Source organism: Eucyclogobius newberryi, unplaced genomic scaffold (genome assembly GCF_026437365.1).
Source record: "Eucyclogobius newberryi isolate DKJ021-1_F unplaced genomic scaffold, fEucNew1.0.hap1 SCAF_16, whole genome shotgun sequence".
Taxonomy (NCBI): Eukaryota; Metazoa; Chordata; class Actinopteri; order Gobiiformes; family Gobiidae; genus Eucyclogobius; species Eucyclogobius newberryi.
In genome coordinates this window covers 19,103,014-19,121,078 of record NW_027315790.1, presented here as the reverse complement: position 1 = coordinate 19,121,078, position 18,065 = coordinate 19,103,014, and the positions used below count along the sequence as shown (strand labels likewise).

Here is an 18,065-nt window from a genome sequence, read left to right as displayed (position 1 = left end):
CCTGCTACCTTTGCTTTTCAACCAATCACTTCTCAATACATTCATATAAATCCATTCTCTCCCCTCAGTCATCAAATATGGTCAAAACAATTAACAAATGAAGAGTTCATTGCAAAACAAGATGCCATTTGTAAATATTGTTTAAAGGCTTATGGGTTTACAGGGATTAACAATATTGCTATTTTGTCAGCGGCATAAAGTTGTTTTTACTATTGGCTAGCAATATTTTTTAAAAGCTAAACTTATTTTAGCCCAATGTTATGTTATGTTACTGGAGGAACAAGCTTGCGTCTAAAATGTATCAGGAGAACCTATTTGGAGTCGTCATGGAAGAAGTACACCACATACAAGTGGTAAGTAACCAGTTTGATTCAAAACCAGTGCTGTATTATTAGAGACGCCTGTCGCCCGCAAATTAGTGTTACAAAAACAGCAATCAGGGGATTGACTGACATGCTAACTTACTCTGTGCAATCTAATGTGAGCAGTAGTGATATTTTAATAGCTCCATGAACGACTCTTCCAACATCCTACAAGACCTTTGGATACATCTTTAGGCTTTATTGCCGTTATTGGTTAAGCACAAAATACGGCCTGAATGACGCTTCGCCCAACCAGCTTGAATTATTATTATTATATTAGATAATTAGGAATAATTAATGCCACATATATGGCTCATGTCAGATTGATAAATGCATTTTAGCCAGATATATATTAATATTTAATGCCATATTGTGGTACATCTATGGTAAAGCATCATCTTCATGGACACAAACAGGTAGCAAACCTCCACATTAAAAGTCACATGGTGCCCCTTTAAGTTAAACACAAAATAACTTGTATTTTGTTCTTGAAAACTTTTTCACTAAACTACATTTTCATAAGTGCAGATTGGAAGATTTGCCCTGTTTTAAAGATTTAGCAGTGTAGTATTGAATTTGAGCAAATACTGATTTCTGCACAAGAAAAGTCTAACGTGTAACACTTCAAGGTCTCATTAGCCTGTGCTTTCATTTAACTTCTCTCTGAGCAGACAGTTGTAGCCTAATTGGTATCAGCGCTAGGGCCAAGCACTCTTCAGCTTTTAGCACATTCAGCCATAATTGTGATGTAATATGAACCTCAGCCCAGCAGCACAGCACAGGAGCTGTTATTAGAGCTAATGTGGATAGGCCGCTTCTGGGAGGGCGAGGACAGTGAGGTGCTCAGGCTGCCTGATTAATAGGCTCAGTTCCACAATGGGAATTGGCAGGGCCCCGGGCTTGGCAGCAGAAAGACAAACCGGTGCAAGCTGGCAGCATAGAAGGAGCCGGAGAGAAGAGCCGCTGGGCGGACACGGCAAAGGCATCTGGATACACTCACATTGAGACTTCACTGGTGAAGTTTGTTTTCTAGTGCTTAATGTCTTTAGATAGTTTAAAATAGAGTTAAAAATATATTTGAATATAGCCACAGTATAGTCCCAAAAAGCTGCAATCAAAAGCGGCTCACACTCTTTTGGCACCCCTCTGTCCCCACCCTCAGTAACACATCTACCATTTAATAGGCTATCGGGCACTTTTGTCAAGACCATTGTGGGCATTAGTCCAAATTGATTTTGTAGCAGACAGTTTTGAAGGTATGAGGTGGTCTGGATTTTTCAGTGTCAGTGCTCAGTGTGCTCAGTCCCTGGACTCCAGCGCACTAAGCGCAACTGTATGTCCTTCACTTACTTCAAAAAGACTTCAACAGATATGTAGAGAGAAATCTGTGGTTCTGTGGGATGGGATGTAGAACACTATATTTTTTTTAAATTCCAGACTGTTTTCAGAGTTTGGATTTCATTCTGTGCTGTACCATAATACTGTAATGTTCAGGCGCCCTTAGCATTTGCCCGGGTCTGGCTCCATTTCTTTAATGACACTACTAGAGAAGCCAGAGAGCTGTTTTTGTGTCCTCTAATTTGGCATGTTTGAGCCTTCTGTGTCAGGATTTTTTTTAACTGGGGTATACGAGACTTTATTCTTGCTTTTCCCTCAGACACTAAATTGCAAAAGCAGTTCGCTGTACCTTGTCTGTATTTAAAAATATTAAATTAGCACAGCTGTCATAGCAAATAACAACTCAAATAGTATTATGACCTGTAGTAATATCTCTGATAACAATTAAAAACACCTACCTCCTCCTTTCACAATTTGCCAACAGGGAAAATAGAGCTTAAGCTTTACGGACAACAATGGCTGTATTTGCAGAGTAAACTGGTCTTTTTGTCCATCGCGGCCTGGTACAGCTCTGACCGGAGGACAGGAGGACAGGAGGCGTTGATGAGCAGTGCACACTCATGTCTTTGTGCGCCTTGTCCGCTGTGACGTTATGATGCTAATATCTCAGGCTGCACCTTGGAAATTGTCAAATTTGCCAACAAATGCAACTGCAGATTCTTGGAATAGTTTAGCAGTTCCAATTTCAGTTTTCTCTCAAACGTTATTACTCCTGGATGTGTTTAAAATGTGCACTGTGTGCGAACTGAATCATGCTTTTATTTTTATTCAGCAAATCTAATTACGCTCACAATATTTGTCAGAAAAAAATGCTATTAGTTATCTCTTCCGAAATCCTTCAGACCTTGTGTTTGGCATTCAAAGTGCTCTGTAATGAGATTCTAAGCGCAGCATTGAGCCAACTCTGCAGCTGTGAGGATATTGCCAACAGGACAGTTTTGGTCTAGCAGAGGTAGTTTAGATTTTAGATTATTTTTTTTGGGTGATGCAGTGAAGAGTTATAGTTTGTGTGTTATTCAGCAATATAGTGAAATTACAAAAAATTTGCCCCAGGGCCTTTAGCTGGAAAGTGCTGCCATGGCCAGAATCTGAGGCTGAGGCAGTTAGAGAGAATGAATATCTTCAGCTGTTGGGGCAGATGGACCCGCTCACACTGTCTGCAGGCCGAGGCCAGTGTGGAGGTTGTGCTCAAGATGGAGAAACAAGTGGAGAAACAAGTGGAGCAGAGTAAAACTGACAGAAGCCACAAAACAAGTTGAACATAATTCAGTTCAGTTTAGAGCATTAGCCAGGGGTCTAGCCTGGAGTCGGCAGTCAAACCACCAGCCACCTCAAACAAACAAACAAACAAACAAACAAACATATGATTAGAAGTTGATTTTTAACTAAAATGAGGTCTGCAGTGCACAATATATATAAAAATTGTGATTCTGTTTACAGTGTACATTTAAAAAACTTCCAGGAGCATTAATGTAAGAAGATGAAATCTGAATGTCCAAACTATGGCCCGGGGACCACATTCTAAGAACAAAACCTCACTAACAAACATTGTATTGATTTAAAAGTAATCTCCATCCATCCTCCATCTTTCGAGGCAGCAGTTTGAGCTACGTTATATTGCCCTTATCTCAATGATTTACTGTATTCACCATCTGTCTGTGGCCTTCCGCTTTGAATATGTTTCAATATATTCTCTTACATGGAAAAAAAAAGAATGGAACAGTCCCTTGTATCTCAGAATATGTTTTAAGGTCTTAGCTTAGGAGCTTATATACAGAATAAGACACATGGAGACATACATTTAGTCTTCAGAACACTATATACATAACTTCAGCCTTTATGATTTGATCATCACACCCATTCAAATTGGCTCAACTTTGAGTGCAGGGGAGTTTTGAGGTGACATGAGCACCTTCCTCCAGGTCGTCCTGATGGATTTACTTTTGACTTGAATGGAATAGACATGGCACAATAAACTAACAGAGAGCTTTTTGCCTCTTCAGTTGCAGTGGGACGGATCAGCAGCAGAGCAGCTGGTGTGAGAATCAGCTCTCTCAATGTGATGCCACCATTCGCAGCTACAAGAAGGGGTAGAGAGGAGGCTCATTTACCCATGGTGAGGTGGAAAAGGCAGAAACCGCCTCCAAGAAACCAGAGCTTATGACTACAATACTAGGAATAATCAGTTAACATAGTTCATCAATTATAACCATGTAAAACATGTTTGCAGATATGCAGGATATCCTACAGGAGCATTTTAAGATTATATTCAGCATATATTTGTATGATATACATTAAATAGCTCAAAATTGCTTCACAGATCGTGTATTGTTCCTTCACTCCACACCTGGAGGTTGCTACTACTGAAGCCAAGGGCAGACAGAGGGAAGCAGCCCCTCCGCCCACCCACCCACCACTCACACACTACATTCATACTAGGCAGGAGGTGTCTAGTATGTCCAGGAAGGACACAACACTGGTCCAAGCTGCATTGAGTTGGTTGTCGAGCGTGCTAACCACTGAGCCACTGTTGCCCAAAACACACATGGAGTCACCAACTTTATCATGTTACAGTTGGCAACAGTTGAAAATAGAAAATGACTGATGAGGGCAGAAATAAAGACAGGAAGATGAGAGGTGTGACGGCATATGAACATAAGGAGTTGGGGGTGTTATTCCCTGCACATTGCTCATTGCCTGTTGTCCCTGTTGTCCTTCAGAATCATGCGGATGTAAAAGTCCAGAGAAGACCATGCAGCAGTGGCAGAGGGTGGAGCTGCAGTGGCCATTCACAACAAGCCGAGCTGTGTTAGGACTGGAGCAGAGTCAGAAAGCACCTGGAGAGGCAGGAGGACGCCAAGGAGACATATTATGCTCAATCAACTTTTGGAACTTTTGGTGCCAGGATCTTGTATGCATTTGAAATCAGAAAGTGCTCCTCTGTGTTTTTTATTGTCTATTCACTGGACTATATATATTTATATCCACGCTCAACAATCCTTCTCAAAAAAGCATGTATCTGTGAGCATAATGTTGACTGTTTTTCCACAGGTACCACCTCAGAAATCTAAAAAAGTAATACATTAGTAATTATATTATGTTCAAATACTCATTCAATTTACAATACAACATTATACTGTATGTCCCCTTAAACCTCATCAGATATGCAATAATGGCCAGTTAGTATGAAATACAGCAGACTGTGGCAGAATCTTAGTTTTATGAGTTACTTCCTCAATTCCTCAGCTGTAAGTCTCACCCACTGAGGACACAATTGCTGTTCTCTCTAGGTGATTGACAGCTGAGGTGTTGGGAAATCAAAGTGAATAGAAATGTGGCACTCCCTTTGATGGGGTGGCAAAAATAAGTATATATAAGATTCACCCCTTGTTAAAAGCGCCATGGTGACCACAGGGCTCCAACCTCAGCCAGTGGGAGTCAGTTGCCATGGAGAACATAATCAAATGTATCAAAATCAGTGTTTGCGTGTACCCCCATCAGAAATACAGCCAGTCCCAAAGCAAACTGCAGTGTCTCTCATGCGCAAGCAATGCACCAGCAACAAGCCAACAGCGCCATCAAGTGAGCAAAGTGATGAAATGCAAAAACACTGCCAAAGACCTAAGCAATATCATACAGAGCATTGTGTGATTCTATTCAGCAAATGTGTGTTACCGATATATAGCTGGGCACAGAGGATAATGATGTCCATACAGACAAAAGCATCAAACATTTTTTTGTTTTTTTTGACAATAATTTTCACACACACAAAAAATCAAACCCAAAGCAAGGCTGTTTATATATAAAGAAGCTCTTTATAATAGATTAAAATTAATTGTGTCTTGTTAGCAGAACAATGTTATAGTTCCATCTCTATCAGACAATAAGTAATATATAAAATACCATGAAAAGGGACCGGGACTAACAAGGACTGGAGGACCGAATGTCAGATCACTGGACTAGGACAATACAAGAGTATGGGTGTAATGATGCATCGTGTGATTCTTAGATGTCACGATACGCATCATACACAATCCATCTCAATCAGAATTGAGAGATGTGCGCTGAAAAACAACTGGAGGGAGAGAGAACTGCAAGTTCTGAAAGAGCGCGTGCAGGGACAAAGCAGACAGTGGTCAACAGTGTTTAAGTAAATCTGGCAAAATATTTTACCGCTGTAAAGACATAGTAACGATGTAACAATATTGGAAATATCAGAGGCAACCATTGTTGTGATTTTGGGCATTACAAAAATAAATTGAATTGAAATATTGAGATATCGATACAGCAAAAGTGCCACAATATTGTCGTCATCTACTGTCAATATTTAACAGCATGAATCTGCATCGAAAATACTTGTTCTGAGTTTTCTTCAGCGGAAAACAAAGACTACATATCCCATGATTCTGTGCGCTGTACACTTTCCACACTTGGGTTAACAACAGCCGTAGCACGCAGAAGGTGCATAGTTTGCAAGGAACACTGAATGTGTTAGAGCTAAAAGCCGAGCAGAGACGGCACAAACGCTGCTATGAGGTCCCAGATTTGGTTTAGCCAAGACGACGAGCGCAAAAGCAGAAAAGGATACAAGGACTGAAAACGTGTTTAACAACATGACACTCAGGAATTAATCGGAAATAAAGTCTAGTCTGGGACTGTAACATTTAGCAACATTTAGCTTTGGAAATCTCCTGCACATGGGAAACACTTCAACAAACAGGAGCTTAAGACACGACACACAAACCATCGTGTGACTTTTCTGATGAAGACTGAAGAAACCATAGAAACATTTAAGGGAAATCCATCATCTCGTACCCATTGTCTGATAGAGTAAACTATAAAACTATGTCATCGTGTAAGTGCTAAAATGCAGCTGAAGTTGCATTTAGTCCGTGAGCCAGGCTGGGTTATTAGCACAGCAGCAGCAGCAGAGCCCAGTCTCCTCAGTGCTCAGGTGTTTGGATACTTGGATGTACTCACGGCGGGGGGCATCTGTCCGTTGATGCGCGCCGTCCTGAAGGGGGAATTGGTGGACAGGCGCTTGTCCCACTCGCTGGGCCTGGGCTCTGGAACAGACTCCATGAAGCTCCTCTTCAGCTCACTGATGCTGCTGTGGTGACGCATGATCTCCGTCTGCGTCTTGTCCACGTCCTGAACAGAAAGCCAGGTCAGGAACTTCAACAACATCACAGCAGAACTAAGAGGGACTCATAGAAGGAAAGGACGAAGGAAATGAAGGCGGAGCAAATGTACGAAAAGGAGGAGTATGGACAATGTGGAAAATAAATTAGGATAAAGTTAAATAGGGTCTTTTATCATTTATCAGTCTGGGACACAGAGCTGGGTAAGTATGTTCATTTTTTATGTCTTCACATTAAAATAAGACATTTATTTGAGGGTTAAAATGCCTAATAATTTAATTTATTTATTTTTCTAATAAGATAAGAATCTATAATACCATAAATAAATAAATACAAATAAATAAGTAGCATTCATAAATATTACTTTAAGAGAAGATATTTATGTCCCAAAGTGGAAAAGGCTTTTGGAGAAGTGTGTGTTGTTAAAATTTGAGCACACATTATTGCCAGGTGAATGAGCAGGAGAGGGTGGGCCGCTGCATCTACAGTTCAAAAGGACTGGCAAAGAAAGAGGAGCAGAATCAGGGAGAGTGCATCAGAGACAGGAGAGGAGGGCACGACTGGAGGAGGAGGTTATATCAAAGACGCCTCTGGCACAGTTTGGCAGCCACATCTCTATTAGTCCATTAGTCAGCTCCAGGGTGGCTACAACCAAATCTTGCATTAGAGTTCATAAGAGTTCATAAGAGTTCATTAGAGTTCATTAGAGTTCATTAGAGTTCTGATGCAGATTTTAAAAAGGCACACAGACTTATTTTTGGCTAAAGGTCACACTTGTAGTCCCTGACTGTTAACTGTACAGTGTGTAAGTATTATAGTTTTATTTGTCCTTTGCTGCAGCAAATCTGTTTTTTCACTGAGTCAGGTCAGAGTTAGGTTTTTTTCTCCAGTAAAAAATAAAATGGAACTTGAGAGTGTCAAAAACAGCTCAATTTAAGATTCAATATTTTGATAGTTAATATGTGGTGGAAAATCTCAATGTAATGGTTACTAATACTTAAAGAGCCTATGACAAGTTGGACCATTCATTTTACTTAAACACAGCTAAGATAATTATATCTAAGGATTTGCTAAAAAATGTTGTAGATATGGTGACCAAGTAGGCATTTCTTTACTGTATTATTTTACTTCCTGATTGTAAATCATGACATCATACTAGTAAATTATTTGCAAATAAAAATGTATGAATTCAAGTGTTGTTGTGTGATGTTATTGATAGGTTTTTAGAATGTTTTCAACTTTTCCTCACAAATTGAAATTTAATTTATGTATAACAGAATATACCTATTCCATGAAAAAACACACAGAAAAACACAATAATAATAATATTATTAGGCAAGAGCGCTAACCGCCTTTGCCACCGTGCACCCTATATATATATTATATATAATAATATATATTGGGTGTTTTAAACTGACAACCACAGTCTCCCCGCTGCACGTAGAATGATTGAAATGAATGAATCAAGTGGTGACAGCTCTGTATTTTTTCTCCAAATTTTTTCCCCCTCAAAGATAAAAGTTGATATTTTGACAGTTACAGCATCAAAAAGCCGACAAAATCTTCATTATTACCTGCTTCCAGTCATGCGTTGAGGTGATAAAGAACCGAAAATGAGTAGAACAAAGAGTGGAGCTACTTGCATGAGAGTCAGACAGGAAGATAGTGCATGCCAGGCCTTTGGGATTCAGCTTTGAAAACAAAAACATGACAAAACAAAAGAAAGAAGAGTTATGACGGCGGAGGAGAGGGTTCTGTCGGGTACCAACCTCCAGCATTAGATTGCTATGTCTTATATAAATAGTCTCGCCCTCCAGTTTCTTAGCACGTTTCTGTTGAAGGAAAAATTTTGTTAATAAATTAAGGTCTGACAATAAAACCGCATATGGAGGCTGGGACTGAGTGAGTCTCCCTGTACTGCATCCATTTACGGTGACCACCTCTAAAAGACAGAGAAAACAGCTGGAATATATAAAGTATCACAAAAAGACAAAGTACTTTCTGCAGGATCAACAGTGTTCCAAAGGAGACATATTTTGCATTATGTTGTTATTGGACTTTAAACATGCTCTAGAGAACTGTTGCTGTAAGGCGTTCCCTCATCAGGATGTCTGTTAGCATGCCATCTACTGGCAGCAGAGGGAATTACCATGGAGAAAGATAGCTGGCAACTGACATGCTAACTAAGTACGCAGTTGTGCTCAGAACGAGTCAGGTGATGATTTATGGACTTGGAAACAGCCCAGGAGAACTCTGTATCTCTAACTTTGACGTCACAAATCTGGTACATTTGGAATGGAGAATTTTCTGGGGCCTGAACAGGATTGATCAAACCAGTGTGAATGGAGCTAAGTATAACTCCAGGTATGTTTTTGATGAGGGAACAATATTAGAACATGGTTAAAAACTCAAGAATACCCATTTAGAACAATACGTGTCCTTTAATGTATTCAGTAAGCAAGTTAATCCATAAGTTAAAATCCGTTAACATTTTCTTCCCATGTCATGCGCACTGGGCGTGGTGGTCACCCTAAGAACCAGGACAAAGGGACGCAGCTTGTCGTTGGGGGGAGCAGGCGGTGGACAAGGACAGAGTGGAGACATGCTCAAACCCAGAGAGCAGCCATGGAGCATCATTCTGCCACAGAGAACATGCACGCCACATTCAAGCGGTCAGCATATGAGAGGTCGGCCAACAATGAGACAAGTAATGTTGCTGCACAGTCAGAGGTGGGATTAACTCAAGTTATTCTATGAAGTTATTCTCAGAGGTTAGAATAAAAGATCAAGATGGATAAAAAGGATCAGCGTTAGGAACTGTTATAGTGTGATTACTACTACTACGACTCAAGTTATTATCAGTGCTGGAAGAGAAATAAAAATGTGTACTCAAGTAACAATATTGTTATGGCAAAAAATCTACTTAATTACATACCAAATTTGTACTTAAGTAAAAGTATAAATGGAAAATACTACTACTACTCAAACTACAAGTTAGTTTATGCAATGAGAAGCATTTTAGATCATTTTTTCCATACAAAACTGAATTAAGTTTGAAAACACAATTTGCATATTCTCTGAGCACTGACCAATCAGAGCAGACAAAGTACGTGACTAAAAAAATTACTAGAAGAATAATTAGTTACTTCCCAACACTGCTATTTACGTCCCACATCTGCTGCTTAAGTTACATTCATCTGTGGCATTGAAAACATAATTGCCATATTACAACAACTCTCCAGAATTTACTTTTAAACTAAAACTTTTGAAACAAAATCAGTTTATAAATGTTTTATCATTACAATACAAACATTATGGCAATTGACGTTTGGAACATAGTATAGAGCCTTAAAACATGAAAGCCCACACGTAGTACTCTTACACACATGCAGAGCAGGTGAATAGGGATGCCACGATATCAAATTTTAGAGTTACGATTATTGTGAGGAAAAAATATAACGATTAAACAATTATTCACCATCATTGAAACTGTGACCAAACATCGGTTAAATCTTTCATTTTCTTTCATTCCCGTGCTCTGACATGTTGCTATTCCTCAAGTTTGTGACCGGTTTTATGAAACTGAACTTTAGTTAAAATTAAATGTGATTTTTTTGGCTGTGTATTGAACAAAAAATACTTAATTTTGCTTCTAAAATTGTCACAATTATTATTTTTTGGGTCCTGATTGTGACCTGCATAATCACAATTAACCTAATCATCTTGACATCCCTATTGGTGAAGCACAACTTTTATTTAGTCACCCAAACATACACTTGTAAGATCATTTCAACTTTTAAAATTATTTTCTAAATTTTCTAATTAACTTCTAATGACAAACCATCGGTGAGAGTGACCAAATATACTGCGATTGTTCACGCTCATGAGCACAAAAGCAGACACAAACTTCAGCAGCTTGTGTGTGAAGACAGTGGGTTTACAGGGACCAGCTGACCTTTCTCACTCGCATTGTGTCCTTGGACTTGTCCTGAGGCGAGTGCTGTCCCAACACACAGACACAGACACAGACACAGACACAGACACAGACACACAGACACAGACACAGACACAGACACAGACACAGACACAGACACAGACACACACACACACACAGACACAGACACAGACACAGACACAGACACAGACACACACACACACACACACACACACACATCAGAACCACATGTTACTGATAACACCATGGTGGCACCCTTGAAACATTTCTGAGCTGTATTTTGATCTGCTCAATAGAACGCGGTCAAATTGAAATTGCAGTTTGAGTTCGCTCGGTTATCAAATGGCAAAGGCTGCAGTTACTTACATTAGAATATCCTCTGCAAAGAACATAAATCAAAAACAATATACTCTGTTTTCATAGAAATTTCAACAATATCTCTACAAATATGTTCTGAAATGAATTTGATACTTCTAATTAATTTATCAGTTTATATTTCAGTCTTGCTCCTGGAGCGATTTACAAGGTACATTTTGAACAGAGTCGTACTTTTTAAGATCTATCACAGATCTGTCTGTCGTGATCACATGCAATGGTATTTATGTATTTATTTATTTGTCTATGGGAGTTTTTGTTTATAGGAGATCTTCTACTGAAAGTGTTTTTCAGACTTCCTATAAGTGATCTGTTCTTTTCTTCTGTATCTACCTCTGTATCTACCTGCGTTGCATCAATGAAATTTCCCCATGTGGGACAATAAAGGAATATCTTATCTTATCTTAGATCTAACCGCAATTGTTAAAAAATGTTGCACACTGAGACTCAAATAGCTTTGGGGTGCTATAACCATCCTCATGACTATATACATGTATATACATGTACAAATATTCACCAGACATTGGAATGTTTTTCGACCCAAAAATTTTAACAAAAACAAAAAATAAAGTACTAAATTCAAATATTCTGTTTATGTTTAACAGAAAATGGAGACAATAAATGTGCCACTTAAAACTAATTAAAAAACAGATGTCTTTTTAGAACTAGTTTTTAGTAAAAGATTCAAATGTAAAACAACAATAGCAAACGCTGACGTTTGTCAAAGGTGCCAACAATAGAATAGTTTTGTAACCGTCACTGCAAAAAATATATATATACAAAAAACTTGTTAAAAATGTGAGTATATTTTAGTGCTCATGCAAGGTTTGATTTTTACAATTTTAGTGGTTATGCAGAAATTTGTGCTTTTATATTAAGAAGTTAATTTAGTGAGTTGTAAGAATGCACATGCAACTTAATCACTATTTTCTTCTTCTTTTTATTTTGTGTACTGGGCATCATGCAGGAGTGTCCAGCAGGGGGAGACAAACCTGTTTCCTGTCCCGCTCTCCAGGGCCTGCGGTCAGGGAGGGGGAGTGCCTCCTCTCTCTCCTAGACGCTGACTGACCACAACACAGCACAGTTCAGCACAAACCTCTCACCCTGGCACAATAATGGGAGCACTGCTTCTGTATTTAGTCCACTTGTTCTTTTTAGAGAGCTTTTATAGAGCTTTAGATACAGGTTATATTTGGACTTCTAAACGCGGACCATTTCACAAAAATAGATTTCAAAGTGTGGGTATGTGTGTGTAACAACAACTTCAGAAAGACTCAATAGCAAACCAAAATAATGAGACATTTCTGGGTTAGCTTAGAAATGGAGACCAAAAATAGCATTTGAACAGATCATAGGACTGTGTGTTATGTACTGTACACAACTACTGCAACTACTATTTGTGTTCCAGCATCCATGTGCTTCAGAATGATGAAAAATTAGGACCTTTGCATTAGCAATTAACCAAATATTGTACTTCTGAATTGTGAATTAAAAAATGTCAAATGTTATCAATACACAGGAAGCTGAACCCCAGGAAAAGGCGTAGTACGTAATTATCTGTCTGTGTTTCCCATATGGAGTAGTTTTCATGAGGTACACAAAAATATTTCACCATCTTAATTTTTATTCGAAAACTAGCCATTAAATAAATATATTTGTGAATATATTTAATTTAAATTTATGTTAGACTTAGACCGACTTCTATCCATCATCAAACGCCTTTGAAAGTAAATAGAAATGTAGTGAAATATCAATTAAATTATAAATATCATGGAGGTAAATACAAATGAGTTATACATTTGTCATTAAAGGTGGGGTCAGGATTATGTAGTAGTCGATACATAGTCATACTAGTCGTTTTAGCTTGTTTAAAGGAGATACAATTATGTTTTTCATTTGGAATTGTACAGAGGAAACAATGTTATTTACACCTTAGTAAAATACTGCTATTGGCTTTTTTCGTTTGCGAGAGTTTAGTCTGTGACCTTTCCCCATGTGACCTAGAGACAAACCCACCTTGAGCTCCGGGGTGAAGTCGAGCCTGGGACTGTGGCTCCTGGGCGAGTCCGACTGCCGGCTGTCCGCCCTGATCTCTTGCCTCCTGTCTGCGGAGCGCCGGCTTTTGGGGGTGGAGCCGTCGTGATGGTCGATAAGGTGACGGAGGGCGGGCAGGAGCGGGGAGGGCGTGGCTTCACCGGGGGAGACGGGTGACATCACGGGGGCGCTGACGGGGCGGGAGGACTTGTTGTCCGGAGTGGATGCCATGGCTGAGGACGCACACAGTAGTGATGTAAGAGGACAGTGCTGTTTCCAGCTTTGACGGAGCCGGATGCAAAAAGCTGTTCTGGGGCCTCTATTTACTGTTTGAAACGCTCCAGAGCTCCAATCACAGTGCCGTTTTAGTGCTGTGAGCTACTGCTGCTCGATTACGGCAAAAATTACAATCACGCTCACATCATTGAAATTCCAATTATTTCAAGCAATTACCTATACTGACTAAATTAACCTTCAGAGAAAGCATAGGCCTGATGTATTTTATTAGTCATGTTTTGTGGCGCTTTTACTTTCAAAGCCACAGAACGGTTCATTCATTTTTGTAATTGAATTGAAGAGCTATAACGGAAATCACAATGATAAATAAATGTGATTAATTGCACAGCCCGATCGTAAGGCTCTTGTGCCTCTAAATCCCAGCTATGAAAAATGCGATATTACCAGCTTTCCGACTGCACTTCTTTGGATAGTAAAATGACTAAGGGGGGACAGTGTTTTCAAAGGCCCCTGCAAAGCTGTGTGTGGGGCCTGTGTGTGGAATGTCACTACAGCACATGGCATTTAACAAAGAGTCCAGAGAAAAAAAGCCTGCGCACACTAAAAAGACAGGAACGCGCTAGAATACACTCGATTTCAGACCACATTCTACAGGCCGATAGTGGAGCCGAGATAGAGGTATTTATCCAGCTTCATTTTTGTACTCTCCATATGGATTATTGCACTATGTCACTATGTTCTAGGTTTGATTCCGTGGCTGGCTGGGATTCTCTGTGATCAGACAGCGCTACTTACCCCCGTCCAGGCTGCGTGAGTTCCTCTTGCTGTTAGTCCTCTGGAAGGCGGGGGCGGGCCGGTCGATCAGGGAGCTGGCTTGGCGTGTCTGGGCCTGGGTGCGCCCGCTGTACCGGAACTTGGAACCCAGAGCCAGGAACTTTCTGGGGGTGGTGGCCATCTCTGTGGAGGTCAGCCTGAACACACACGACATAAGAGTTGTACAGACTTTATTTGTTCAAGAGGTCACGGTTATTCAATTGGCAATGTTCAAACTGGTTCAAAATGTTTAGGTGTGACTGGAAAGTTACTAACTATCCATCTATTATGATCTATTATTATTTATGACTATATTATATTATTTAAAGATTTCAATGACGCAATTACTTGTTCAGTAAAGTATTTTGGGTCATTTACTTACTGTGTACACATTATGTTCTACAATAAATTGACATTAGTAAGACATTTATAAAGTTACTAAGATATTTATCAAATGTAAATTGGATTTTAAAAAATCCAAATCAATGACAAAACAGGTGCTAATATACAAGATTCCCATATGAAGTATACCGAAACCCGAAGTATACATGATAAAATAGGCACTATAAGCCTGTATGGTCATCTAAGTGTTTTAAGCTGTAGTTGAAGGAGTTTGGCCTCTGACCTGAAGAAGGTGTGGTGCTCCACACACACTTTCCACAGCTTCTTGGCAGCTTTGTAGTTGGGCAGTTTGAATCCAATGGCACTTTCGTACAGCTCCACCTAGAGGACACACAGTTAGAGGGCTGCATGATGCTGCTGAACCCTACGCGTATGACACTAAGTACAGAGCAAAGGGTGTGTATCGGGGGTCGTGCATGAATCAATATTTAGCTGCACTTCATCTGGATGATCTACAAGAGCTGAAATGTCCAATGAGGGCATAGAAAAACGCCCGGCAGCCTCACGCAGACCGATAAGGTTAAACCAGAAACTCCAAAATGATGTACACATTATCGGATATGCACACTTCTCTAAATACAACTTCAAGTGGGTAAATGAGAAAGTAAAAGAATCATAACCTTATAAAACTATTAGGCATAATATGTCTCCTTGAATATAGAATTAGAAAATTGATCTGAATTTGAGTCGTGTTGCAGATTGTATTGTTGATGTGAAAAATGTTCACTGTCTTGAAAAAATGAGTCATATATTGAAAGTTAAAAAAGGGAAATAATCTCTGAGCAGCTGATCTTGAAACACATTTTAAAGACATGATGATGACATGACTTCTAAACCACTTTACCAGCTTCTGAAGATGTCTGCAATAGTACTAAATGCAGTTAGTACTATTGCAGACATATGCGTCTTCAGAAACTGGTTGACCGACTTGCAGATCTGTTCATTTTGCTAAATCTGGAATTTAAAAGGTTTAAATACCAAGTGAGAGGTTAATGTCTCTGGAATGTTGTTAATAAAATGCCCTATATAAATAAAGTGTATTTGGATTGAGAAATAGTGATGTGTACTTTTGCGTTATAATGTATTTTGACTGAACCTATACTGACGGTCTACTTTTCACCTTGTCTTATTGCCCACTGTAAACTTGAAATAATGAAATACATGAATCAAAGTTGATCTACCTCGGAGGGTCTGACTTTGATGAAGAAGCTGCTCCTCTTGTAGGACACCTTGAGCACCTTGGGCCAGGGGAAGCGGTTGATCCTCAGCTTGTCTTTGTAGACCATGAGCCCGGAGGAGCAGACGCCCAGCATAATGTCCACCCCATCCAGGTCCTGCACAACATACACAGCAAGGGATGTCACCAATATTTAGAAAAGAGACACAACTCTTTATCTAAGCACTATCACCTATAAAGACCTTTATGGATTGAAACGCTTCATTTGTGTAAATAAATAACTTTTATTCCCATTTTCAGAATGCACGAGGGCATATTTCTACTTTAACTTCAAGGTGCACATGTAACTTTCCCCTTTTACAACTCAAATAGAGGGTCTTGACATTTTCTCCATCGACTACGTACACAATGTAGGGTCTGCCCTTTGCAGTCCCTCACAATTCAAATTTTACAGTAAAATACAGTAAGCATTTTTTTAGTCTACACATTTCAATAAAAACTTGTGAACATGATTGATTATATTCAAGATTTTACAAAAAATGTTGCCTATTTTCCCCAGTTTGGTTTTTGTCCTGTATATAATTGTCCTTGCTTCATATTGTAATTTTGAAAGTTGTGATTTGACAAATAATGATTTGCTATAACACTTTTATTTTGTTAAATTATATTTTAAACCGTCCGAAAATTGTGTCAGTTGTCGCTGCATTTTAGATGAAATTGTCATATTCCAAGAAGCGGATACTACCATTGGAATTTGATTTTCCTCCATACAAGTAATACAAATTCTGTTTTATTACATTATTTGTGTTTTTTTGTGTAAGTTGAAACTCAACAGTTCATCTTCTGTGCACTTTTGCGTAAGTTCCAGCAGGAGGCAGTGCTGTGTCGACCACTCTCCTCCACATCTGTATAAATCCTTTTGCTGCAGATTGACCTGTTTTTTTGCTGGAGCCAGCGGTCACATGCTTTCCCTGGTTTAAGCCGCTAACATGAGTGACAGCAGGCGTGACGCACAGTATTATGAAAGCACAGGCCCCTCACAGCTGCTGCCAGCCCAGCTCTGGGATCGGACACTACCACCAGACTGAGGCCAAATATGTATACAATCAATACCTTTGTTGAAAATTGTTATGATTTATACATCTGTGGTGTTTTAAGATGCTATTGTCACACAATAGGTTCAATTAATCAAAAAATAAACATGTATACCCATGTATCAAAGGTAAAGTTAGGGTTAGGTACGGTATACTTTATCGTCCTACACATTATGAAATATACTGTTACTTTATTGTAAAATGGTTTTCCTGTTCTACAATGTTCTCATGGTTGTCGAAGTAAAATTGCCAGTTAATTTTCTCCATTGATATTAAAGGTGCACTAATGGTATGTAACTTTTTGTAAGGTGAATTAATTGTGGCTTTGCATCGGTTTATAAAGTTATATTTTCATTTGCTTGTCTGTTCAGCTTCACGTATTTGTGGAGCCTTTAAAAGTGTGTATATCTTCCTCACCTTGGCCTGGTGCAGGTCCACTCCGTACATGGACAGCTTCTTGGCGTTCTCCAGGAACATGAGGTCTGCCTGGGCTGGGGACATCGCTCTGTCACAAACGCACACAGGATCACCTCACATTAGAGCAGTTGGAGTGTGACTTTTATAGCATATATGAAAAGAAAGGTGACTAAAACGTATTTCAAAAAGGCCTGAATAATGTAAAAATATACTGTCTTTTTTGTCCTCTAAACAAGCCCCTCTATTCATTACAGCCTGCCCCTATGACTAATGATCTATCTTGTTACACTCCCTGTTCTGAAGCCCGAGGCCAGCATTTGACCCAGTTTAACCTCCATTTAACCTCCCGGCTTTGCCCCAGCGCTTCACCTGTACGTGCGGTGCAGCTCCATCATCTTCTCCTCCAGCTCGGGCGTCTGTCCCTGGGCGATCTTCAGGCTCTTGGCGTAGTCCGGCAGATGCACCTCCGGGTCGTACTCGCCCAGCTCTGACTGCAGCGCATAAGAGCCGAGCAGAGCCAGGGTGACAAAGGAGCAGGGCAAACGACCGGCCAGGATGTCCTTACGCAGCTGCAGGCACAGATAGTACCTAAGACAGAACAGAACAGGAGTCAAACCTGGTGAGGTACATGGGTTAGGCAGAAGGGAATAGATCAACGCG

General features: G+C 39.7%; 1 protein-coding gene across 7 annotated transcripts in view; it reads right to left on the bottom strand.

Annotated features, from left to right (window-relative positions):
• Nucleotides 1-18,065, bottom strand: part of epb41a (erythrocyte membrane protein band 4.1a) — a 63,697-nt gene that overhangs the window by 18,161 nt on the left and 27,471 nt on the right. For 3 of the 7 annotated variants that reach the window (XM_072447807.1, XM_072447804.1, XM_072447805.1), the window contains exons 6-15: nt 17,775-17,993; nt 17,406-17,493; nt 15,899-16,051; nt 14,941-15,038; nt 14,298-14,473; nt 13,248-13,498; nt 12,224-12,295; nt 10,857-10,901; nt 8,671-8,733; nt 6,741-6,911 (exon numbers count right to left, since the gene is read on the bottom strand). In XM_072447807.1, coding sequence (XP_072303908.1) covers nt 6,741-6,911; nt 8,671-8,733; nt 10,857-10,901; nt 12,224-12,295; nt 13,248-13,498; nt 14,298-14,473; nt 14,941-15,038; nt 15,899-16,051; nt 17,406-17,493; nt 17,775-17,993 — 1,336 coding nt within the window. Of the gene's footprint in view, nt 1-6,740; nt 6,912-8,544; nt 8,593-8,670; nt 8,734-10,856; nt 10,902-12,223; nt 12,296-13,247; nt 13,499-14,297; nt 14,474-14,940; nt 15,039-15,898; nt 16,052-17,405; nt 17,494-17,774; nt 17,994-18,065 lie in introns of all 7 variants that reach the window. The other 4 variants (XM_072447811.1, XM_072447806.1, XM_072447810.1 and 1 more) reach the window with 4 other exon arrangements.